This window comes from Triticum aestivum, chromosome 1B (assembly GCF_018294505.1).
Source record: "Triticum aestivum cultivar Chinese Spring chromosome 1B, IWGSC CS RefSeq v2.1, whole genome shotgun sequence".
NCBI lineage: Eukaryota > Viridiplantae > Streptophyta > Magnoliopsida > Poales > Poaceae > Triticum > Triticum aestivum.
In genome coordinates this window covers 629,611,057-629,621,586 of record NC_057795.1, presented here as the reverse complement: position 1 = coordinate 629,621,586, position 10,530 = coordinate 629,611,057, and the positions used below count along the sequence as shown (strand labels likewise).

The 10,530-nt window shown below is 47.3% G+C and overlaps 1 protein-coding gene across 1 annotated transcript; it reads left to right on the top strand.

Moving 5' to 3' along the window:
* Window positions 1-5,342: 5,342 nt before the first annotated feature.
* LOC123143472 (serine/threonine-protein kinase STN7, chloroplastic) lies at window positions 5,343-9,670 on the top strand. The gene is made up of 10 exons (XM_044562404.1): window positions 5,343-5,766; window positions 5,877-5,966; window positions 6,334-6,453; window positions 6,545-6,646; window positions 7,214-7,382; window positions 7,461-7,554; window positions 7,658-7,751; window positions 7,859-7,915; window positions 8,503-8,916; window positions 9,140-9,670. Exons 1-10 carry the CDS (start codon window positions 5,386-5,388, stop codon window positions 9,296-9,298), a joined length of 1,680 nt encoding a protein of 559 aa, XP_044418339.1. The 5' UTR covers window positions 5,343-5,385; the 3' UTR covers window positions 9,299-9,670.
* Window positions 9,671-10,530: the final 860 nt, after the last annotated feature.

Genomic DNA, 10,530 nt, shown 5'->3' with positions numbered 1-10,530 from the left:
GTCCTTACAGTCTCGAGTGTTTCACCACTAAGGTTGATGCTTGTAAAATGTACTTGATGCTTATCAATAAAGTCATAAGAGTTCAAAAAAAGGCCAGATACAAAGAAAAGAACGGACGCTTCGACCGGCAGCCCCGGTCCGAACTAGATTTCTGGAGTGATCCTAAAAAAACTAGATTTTTGAAGTGGTCGGGACCACCGGAGGCGGGAGGGTGGTGGGGTAGCGTTGTAGTAGGCAGGATGCATGAACCGCCTCACCGTTTACGCTAGTCTTTTCTTAACACAACCGTTTACTCTAGTCGGCAGGCGGCAATCGGCGTGTGTACAAGTCGAGGCATCCATGCCTCGCCCCGTGCACACGCAGATGTGTTGGATGGGCTTGGGCCTTGGGCCGATCAACTTCACATGGTCGATCCGAGGCAAGTGACACATAATAGAAGCGGAACGGAGCGTTGGCTGGGCTTGGGCCTTGCGCTGATTTACTTTAGGTGGCCGAGCCGACACAAGCAACACATAATAGAAGTGAGGCAGATTGCGAATCAACCTATGGTTGAGTTGGTTAGGTGGACAGTGGTATCCCCAACCTACCAAGGTTCAAATCCTGGTGCTTGCATTATTCCTGGATTTATTTCAGGATTTCCGGCGATGCGCTTTCAGTGGGAGGAGATGTTCCCGTCGAGGACGAGGCGCCTACGGTTCGTAAATTTCAAGATGATATGCCGGCTCAGTCTCTCGGAGGTGCTCATAGGGGTAGGGTGTGCGTGTGTGCGTTCATAGGGGTGAGTGTATGCATGTGTATATGAGCGCTTGTGTCTGTACTGATGCTCAAAAAAAGAAGTGAGGCAGATCGTTGGAACTTGGTCGACCCGAGGCAACCAACAACTGGAAAGGGCATTCCAAGAAAGGACATTCAAATATTTGAGCGATCGAGTATGGAATAAAGTGAAGGGATGGATGAGCAAATGTTTGTCGGTGGGAGGAAAGGAGGTGCTCATAAAATCCATGGCACAAGCTATCCCGGTATTTTCTATGTCTTGTTTCAAGTTGCCAAGAGGTCTATGTGATCACATAAAAACCATCATCAAAAAGTTTTAGTGGGGTTGCAAAAAAGGTGAGCGTAAACCAGTTTGAGTTTCATGGGATGTCATGACAAGGAACAAATATCTAGGAGGCCTAGGGTTCAGAGACCTTGAATTGTTCAACCTGGCACTGCTTGCCAGGCAAGCATGGAGAGTTCTACAGGAACCGGCGACTCTAAGTGCAAGAATTTTAAAGGCATCCTATTTCCCAAACTCCACAATTCTTGAGGCTGAGCTGGGATCGCGCCCATCTCAAATATGGCGTGCAATCTTAGAGGCGCCCATCTCAAATATGGCGTGCAATCTTAGAGGGTCAGGATGTGCTGCAGCAAGGAATTATCCGAAAGATTGGGAATTGTCGGGGAAATACCCCGCGGTATGAACCGGCCGGAAATATTACCCAGCCAGGCTTGGCGGTTTAAGGGGGCCGACTAGGACTCCACTTGTAATAGACTAGTCCTAATCCTAATAGGACTCCACATGTAACCCGCCTCTTCAACTTATGTAAGTAGGGGAAGGGCACCCCAAGAGGGAGAAGCAACAAGAAACAATCTCTAGGGCTGGACAAAAAGAGCCGGTTTATGCGGCGACTTCCTCATGATCATAATGAGACCTAGCCACAAACAACATGTAGGGTTATTACCGGATGATGTTTCCCGGGGCCCGAAGCTGTCTAAATCCTTGTCTTATGTTGCATCTCTCGATTCCGTCCAACCCCTCTCAAGCTATCACATCGATGCGTTGGCCTCGCGACTAAGTCCTCACACTAAGGACATCTGCCATGACAATTCCACGACAGGAATGGTCAAACAACTCACATTTGGGAAGACAATTGGATCCCCAAGGAAACATCACCAAAGCCTATTGCTTCATTAGTTGCAGTACCTCTCAGGAGAGTGTCCGAACTACTTTCTTTAGCTACTGCTTCATGGGATGAACCTTTGATACGGTCAGTGTTCCTACCGTTTGATGCTGAAGCAATTCTAAAGATACCGGTGTGTACCCAAAACACGAAAGATTTCTGGGCTTGGAACCCGGACAGGAAAGGCAGATTTACAGTAAGCTTGGCTTATAGGTTCTTGGTCACAACAAAACTTCAACGGGAAGCCTGGCTAGAAGGAAGGGGTGGTTCATCTTCCAATACCAGAGAAGAGGAAGCTTTGACTCGCTTGTGGCAAATGAAGGTTCCATCAAAGATACATAGTTTTTCTTTGGCGTCTCGCACGGTATTCGATTCCCACTACGGACGTTCTACACAGGCGGAATATGGCAACACAGAGTGCCTGCCGGTTGCGTGGATGCCAAGATCGTGGAGACATGCCCTCTTGTCATGCTTGTCGGATGAATCACTTGTGTCAAAGATGTCGGAAAATGTGGAACCATGTGCGAAGAATTGGCTGTTTGAACTTCATGAGGCGCTAGATCATGCGAGTTTCACGAGGATGGTAGTCACACTAGGGGATGTGTGGTATGCAAGGCGAAAGGCAATCTATGAATCTTTATTCCAAAACCCACACCAGACTATATCCTTCGTAGACTCTTACTTACAGGAGCTACAACAGATCTCCATTAGTGAACCAAGATCGCAGATACCTGCGGGACCGGAACAGCAGCGTCGATGGATTTCACTGCCAGCTGGCCTCATGAAGATCAATGTGGATGGCGCACTAGCAAGGAACAGACGTGTGGGGGTGGCTGCTGCAGTATGTCGAGATTCAAATGGCAACTTTCTTGGCTCGTCGGCGGTTGTTTTTGGAGGTACCCTTGCAAGCGTTCGGTGTGAAAATAAAGTGAGCGGTATTTTTAAAATAATACTAAAAGGTTAAATGGATGAAATACAAAAAAAGGCTATGCACACCATGTCGGTGTGTATGTACACATGTCATGTGTTCATGCTCAGACCAAGGGTGGGCATCACCCTTGATGGAGCCATGACATGGTGAAATTCACAATTATCTATTGTTCATTGTTTTTGAGATAGCTCACCACTTATGTCAAGTGGTGAACACCTCGCCCTGAAACCAGCTTATAAATCAGTCTGGATCCCCTTCCGTAAGCAGTGTGGTACTAATACTCTGTATAGCCAACATACACTTCCTTCTCCATTTACGTCGAAACGGCCCAAACTGAAGGCCCGGTACAGGGAAAAGAACGGACACGTCAGCCCGGGCCCGTACGAGATTTCTGGAGTGTACATCGGCGGCCGGAGGAGACGCCGGGAGCACCGGAGGAGGGAGGACGACGGGGCGCCGCTGTTGTAAGTGGAGAGTGTCTGCCGCCTCGCCCTTTCCGCTCGTCGGCAGTCGGCGTGCGTACGGTGAGAGCATTACGGGCTCTCGTGTGGGCGCCATGGCCGCAAGGTGTTGGAGGTAATGCTCCCGGCTTCCGATGGTGGCTCACTGGACCCGAGCGAGAGAACTTTTTCGACGAGATGATCCGGAAAACTGGACGCCCAGACTTCATGTAACCTGAGCGGCCTCTTCACAGTCTTTGTGCACTTGGTGAGTCGATCATTGGGCTTTGGTGAGACCTATGAGGCCATGACACACCTGTTTGTTTATCTGCCAAAGTGCATTAAGAACTTTACTCTTGACCATATAGTGTGCGCCGCTGATCTGCAGGAACTACAGAGGTGCACAGTGAACTTCTAATCCAACAAGGAGTCACTGTGAGTGGTGGGCGATGAAGGGATGTTTCCTTTGCCAGTATGCTTTCTAATCTTCTGTCCACTTGTTTCAGGAATCAGGTGAGAGCACTATGTCCCCTGCTGTCAGTTTGTCATTGTCGTCGCAATTATATGGCGTTTTTTATTGTGTAGTGATCATATCTGTTGGATTCAATTTGAGCCAGTAATGGCTAGTGTTGTGCTATCCGTTTGATTCATGCTAAAAGCTTTATGCATTTGGTAAATATGCACCAAGCATATTTACCAAGTTTTATAGGCTAAGCAAGCGAGGAAAGGTATTGCTGCCAATACATAGTGGCGACCTTGTCACTAGGTTCTTTAGTCCAACGAGTTCAAATAGTGAAGTCTAATAACTGCAGACGACATAGTCCAGTACCAGTTACCTTGTTACAACTCAGTACCTCTGTTTCTGTCATGGCCTCAAATCACTAGAAATAGATTAGACCTGTTTATCTCAGTCATCCCACGAGCAGTGCTTCTCTTTCAAGCACTTCTAGTCTTCATTTGGTTCTTCTCTCGTTCCCTGCTAATCGAGTTAGTAGCTTGACCATTTTCTTACCATGAAATTAAACTTTATATCAGAGAGATGAGAGATCATGATCACTTCAAACCCCCTGCCTAGTGACCATCATGATAGAAGGGCATACCCCAGGACAACTGAATCTCACTGTCTAGGTGAATTATGATGATATTGTGTTTGGTCTAAGGTCACGTTTAGGCCATACCTCTTGAGCAGAGTTGTAGCAATCATAGAGCGATGGTCGCGTCTAAGTTTTGAGTCGTCGTACCAGTATATACTTCATCATATTTTTGCAAAATCACCAGCTAAATATCAGCAATCTCAGACACAAAAGCAATCGGATAGGCAGGGGGCTTCAGCCTCCTTTTTCAAAAATAAAAAAGCAATTCAATAACGGTCACACGCACTGCGTCTTAACCATTCTAAAAATTCCTTCGTACAGCAGCAAGCAGCAGTGGCGTGTAAAATTTACATCCCAGATATTTTTGTCACGGGCGCGAACTCGAGTCCGCCGTGTCAATCGCACCGGCCTGGCTTGTGCCAAGTTTATCAACACGCGACGGCTAATCCTAGCCACTCACTGTCTCACTGGCTCAGCCGATGCCGATGCTTCTCCCCTTCTCCGTCTCTCCACGGCCACAATTATCTATCACCTCCATTTCTCTCTGCATTTCACCATATAATGAAATCTCAGCCTCAGTTAACCCCAGATTTCTGGACAGGGCAACTGCTCACTACACTTATGATTAATTTACGCATAATGTAAACAGGAAAAAAATGCATGTTGAAGTCACCAGCCCAATTATACAGTCACAGACATGTGGGGCCGATGGCATGTGGCTTCGTGCTTGAGAAATTTAGCTCATATTTCCTCAAGAAACGAATTCGCGCGCGGTGGGAGCCCGCCCTCCAGGCACTGGGATGAGCGCGTCGTCGGCGAATGACAGGTGGGCCCTGAGCCACGTGGCCTACACATCCGCTCCCACACGTTCGATTTTTTATCGTGACGATAATTCAAAAAATAAAATGGCGCACGAATAAGTAGCGTGACCGCATTTTCGAACCACGGAAAAAGAAAAAAATACAAGAAAAAAAACAGCAATGGCCACCAGTAGCCTCGGCCTCTCCACCTCCTTCCTCCCCGGCCACGACACCCGCCTCCGCCGGCGCCGCCGGGCGGCCCCCGCCGCGGCGTCGTCGTTCCGGCCGGTGGTGGCGTCGGCGGAGCTCGGGGCCGAGGTGGGGCGGCAGCTGGTGGAGGCGGTGGGGGTGGGCCTGCCCTGCACCGTCATGGCCTGCGGCGACGTCATCTACCGCAGCACGCTGCCCCACAACGACGGCCTCACCATCACCGCCCCCGGGGTCGCGCTCGCGCTCGCCGCCGCCTCCTACCTCTGGGCCACCCCCGGCGTCGCCCCGGGCTTCTTCGACATGTTCGTCCTCGCCTTCGCCGAGCGCCTCTTCCGCCCCACCTTCCGCAAGGTGCTGCCCGCCCGCCTGAATCAGATACATAATTAATCCCCACGAGATTCGGCCCCTGTGCCCCTTCGAGCTCGTGCTGATGGTGTTGGTTGTGTGGTTGGGTTGGGCAGGACGACTTCGTGCCCGGGAAGAAGCTCGGGGAGGGCGCGTTCGGGGTCGTGTACAAGGCGTCCCTGGCCGACCCCAAAGCCGCGGAGAAGGTGAACACCAGTGTTTGGGTTGACTTCATGTGCATGTTTCGCTTCAATTTTGGTAGAATTTGGGCGAGCTGAAGCTGCTCATGAATGAAGTGGAAATGTGTCTGTGTGCACATGTCGACAAGCTCATTCAGTACTGATTCCCCGATTTGGTAATCCGTTGCGTAGTTGCTGCTGAGGCAGAGCTCAAAGGTTTCAGATGGATAGCTAAAATGTCTATAGCTCTGTCAAAAATTTGCAAAACAAGCTTCCGCAGAGCAGTAAAGAGTACAAAAACTTATACAGTGTATATGTCAGTTATAAGTGGACTGTAAACCAACCGGGCATACTATGATACTAATGCGCACCACTTGTTTTGGCTATCTTCAAGCAAGGTGATGTGGTCGTGAAGAAGGCGACAGAGTATGGCGCGGTAGAGATCTGGATGAATGAGCGTGTAAGGAGGGCATGCGCTAGCAGCTGCGCGGATTTTCTTTACGGCTTTCGTGAGGTATATATACTCCCGATTAGGTGCTAAAGCTTGTTTTTCATCTGCTAGTATTTGGTTGGTTCCTAAACTCACAATGTGTATTATTTCCTAGAGCAAAACCAAAGGTAAGGGTGAGGAATACTGGCTTATTTGGCGCTATGAAGGCGAGGACACGCTTTCTGCTCTCATGCAAAGCAAGGAGTTCCCTTACAATGTAAGTGCATCAGACTTGAAGCATATATATATATTTTTAATCAGTCAAGTTGCTTGCTCGCATTGGGTTCAGTTAACCAATTCTTAGCTGTAGCATCCTATTCAGGTGTTGGAATAAACTGCAGAGTGAGACAACAGTTATGGTATTTATCAGCTCGGCTAACTTGCTGGGCTGCACTAGAACCTTGCAATTAACTAACCAGTTTTGGTCACCCCTCACATAGGTGGTAAATGAGCAGTTATATTTGTCCGCAATTGTGCTACCTTACTGACCTAAAGTGGAGCTTTTGAGCTTATAGGGGTGATTAGCTCTAGGCCTCTAGTTTATGATGAAATATTTTGCTAGATGTAATGTCGGAACTGACTACTGCTGTCAGTGAGAACAGTCGGATAGGTTCCTTTCGTGAACGCGATCTTCTGGATGCGTGACAGCCATTTCTTCTCTCATATATTTGTAAGGGGAAAGATATTCATGTAATGAATTGTTAACTCGACAGTTCCGTAACAAACAAACACTGTGTGCCTTGGTGCATTTTTTGACAGTTAATATATGTTTGCGGCTGATCAGGTTGAGACTAAGATTCTCGGAAATGTTCAAGATTTGCCCAAGGGAATAGCGAGAGAGAATAAGATTGTCCAAACGGTGATGGGACAACTCTTGTTTGCTCTAGATGGACTTCATTCGACAGGGATTGTTCACAGGGACATAAAACCCCAAAATGTGATATTTTCAGAAGGTAATGACCAACATATTTGCTTGCAATTTCGTACTAAAATCTTCTCTACTGACCTTTTCACCTTTTCTCCACCGGAAGAATCCCGTACCTTCAAAATTATTGATCTTGGAGCAGCAGCTGATTTACGAGTGGGCATCAACTATATTCCTAAGGAGTTCCTTTTGGATCCAAGGTAATTAAGCTACCTTCATTATTAGGAACTGTATTGCTGAAAAAAGGATTCCCATAGAACTGTTCACTAGGGATTTGCTTGAATCTTTACCCATGATTTGCAGGTATGCTGCTCCGGAGCAATATATCATGAGCACACAAACACCATCTGCTCCCTCTGCTCCAGTTGCAACTGCTCTATCTCCAGTCCTGTGGCAGGTATCCTTTAAAAGTTCGAATTTGTGACAGAACTGTTTTTTCTCTCACTCAGTTTCAGTTCCCATCAAGATAATTGCTTGAGCTGATGCAACAAATTTTCTTGACAGCTGAACCTTCCTGACAGATTTGACATATACAGCTTGGGCCTCATATACCTGCAGATGGTATGTCATCACAGTAACTGTATTTATGTGTTTGCTAGGTATTCATAACTTGAGAAACAGTATTGTTATCTTACTTTCGAGTGTCTTAGTATACATGTGAAACATGTTGTACTGTTAGCTGCATCTCCACAGTTTCTGCATCTCTACAAGAATGATCCAAGTGCTCATCCAGAAGAAGGGCAGCACTGCATCTTATTTCAATAGTCAGAATTAAAATTCTTATAAGTTTTTCAAACAAATCATTCTTTTGCAGGCATTTCCAGAAGAAGTTCTCTAACTGTCCTTACATGAAGCTTCTTATCCGTTGGATTGAACGGCATAATTCAATCCCTTCTACGCTGTTGCTACCAATAGACTCTTGCACTATGTTCTGTCTAGTCGAAACACGTTCCTATTTCTTCGTGCAAGCTTGTACCGTGTAGTGACTACTTTCTCTGGCGTTGTATTAACACAAAAGTAAAGCTCATTGGCAAGATAGTCACTAACTTTTGTTTTCAAAACATAGCATGACTCCATCTTAATTTTCAATAGTCAGAATTAGAATTCTTGTAGTTTATAATTACCCTAAACAAACCATTCTTTTGCAGGCATTTCCAGCGTTGAGAACGGACAGCAGCCTGATACAATTCAACCGCCAACTGAAGAGATGCAACTACGACCTGGAAGCCTGGAGGAACTTGGTGGAACCACGAGCCACCCCAGACCTCCGCAGGGGCTTTGACATCCTGGACTTAGATGGTGGTATCGGATGGGAGCTCCTGACATCCATGGTACGGTACAAAGCGCGGCAAAGGACCAGCGCCAAGGCCGCACTGGCGCATCCCTACTTCAACAGCGAAGGGCTCCTCGGCCTCTCAGTCATGCAGAACCTGAGGCTGCAGCTGTTCCGCGCGACCCAGAAGGACTACAGCGAGGCGGCACGATGGATCATTGGCCTGATGGCCAAATCGGGAACGGAGGAGGGGGGAGGCTTCACGGAAGCACAGCTCCAAGAGCTCAGGGTATGTATGCATGCTGGCATGGCAGGATCATACTACTGGACCTGGAGATCAGAAAAGAAAGTTGATAAAATGGAGATAAAAAACTAGAGTTGTTTGATAAGTTTGCTGTCAATCATTTCAGTTGGTTTGCAGAATGCTGGCCTGGTGTACAGTAGTGGGTATTCTCATGATGTTTTGGTAGGAGAACACTGACCGCTTGCGCCACTGTTCTTTTCTTGTGCAGGAGATCAAGCCGAAGAAGGACAGCGCGCAGCAGAACATGCTGGCGTCGATGCTGCGGGTGCAGAGGAAGATCGTGAGGACGATCAGCGAGAGCATGGACGAGCTTACGAGCCAGCGCAAGAGCATCTGGTGGAGCCGGTGGATCCCCAGGGAGGAGTAGGCAGGCTCAGCTCGATCGGTACATCGTCCAGTTCTTCTGTGAAAAAGGAAAAACGTCACCCTGTTGTAGCTACGGCCTACGGCAATGGTATATCCTACTTACTACCCTCTACCGCTGGTGAGTACAGATTTGTCCATGGGAAACGAAACACTGCGATAAATATGCGTATATATACCGGTACGAAGATAGATATGTACATATATGTTCCACGCGGAAGCAAAGGTCTCGAGACCCTTATGAAGTTATGATCATAGGTAGATTCATGGCTGCTCGATTGTGCTTGCTTGGTTATGATCTCAGGTCACTTGTACCTTTGGTGCCTGCTATGTACTGTATATCATTGGCAATGGCATTGCCAGCCTTATAACCGCAGTCGTGCTGGAGCATCTCCGACCATATGTCGGTTGACTGCGCCTGTATGTGTGGTGATATTCTGCCTGGTGAGTGAGGAAGCTACTAAGAGTGAAGCCTCTCTTTTCTTGCATTTGTCTGGATGTCCACCATGGTCCAGTACCCAAGTTCTTGGTTATTCATTCTGGTCCGTGTGACAAAGTGGCAAGTGCCAACTGCCGGTTGCCAACTACCGGACTCTTATCTTAGCTGCTAGTCATTCAATAGACAGGACTAGTTAAGAAAAACCTATAAAAATACTACGTACTACTCGATCTTATCGGGAGAACCTATTGACTGGCCTCTGGGCTCTGACTATGAAAATATCCGAGAAATGAGTGGAGATGCTATCACTGTGAAACATATAGTTTGGGAAACTGCTCGACACCCTAAACGCGGTGTGCCTATCTCATTATATAGGGGTATCAAAGGGTACAATACAATTACAGACGTATACAAGAGTCTACGTATATATACAGTCTAACACCTTCCCTTAATCTTAACTAAGTATAAAGCAAGTTAAGATTGCATCTACAACCTACAAATTGTGGTTGTGGAAGAGGCTTCGTGAAGATGTCAGCAAGTTGATCTTTTGATGAGATGAACTTGATACTGAGGAGCTTCTGCGCAACGCGTTCTCGGACAAAATGATAGTCTACCTCAATGTGTTTTGTCCGAGCATGAAACACCGGATTAGACGAAAGATATGTAGCACCGATGTTGTCACACCAAAGCACCGGAGAATGAGTAGGACAGACTCTCAATTCTCTCAACAAGGACTGAACCCATATGATCTCAGCAGTCGCATCAGCAACCGCTTTGTACTCAGCTTCAGTACTGCT

Bases quoted from the DNA above. Each gene is read 5' to 3' on its own strand.
- LOC123143472 (XM_044562404.1), top strand. From the start codon at position 5,386: ATGGCCACCAGTAGCCTCGGCCTCTCCACCTCCTTCCTCCCCGGCCAC. The intron at 5,767-5,876 runs GTGCTGCCCGCC...TGGGTTGGGCAG, and splicing joins TCCGCCCCACCTTCCGCAAG to GACGACTTCGTGCCCGGGAA. The intron at 8,917-9,139 runs GTATGTATGCAT...TTTCTTGTGCAG, and splicing joins CACAGCTCCAAGAGCTCAGG to GAGATCAAGCCGAAGAAGGA.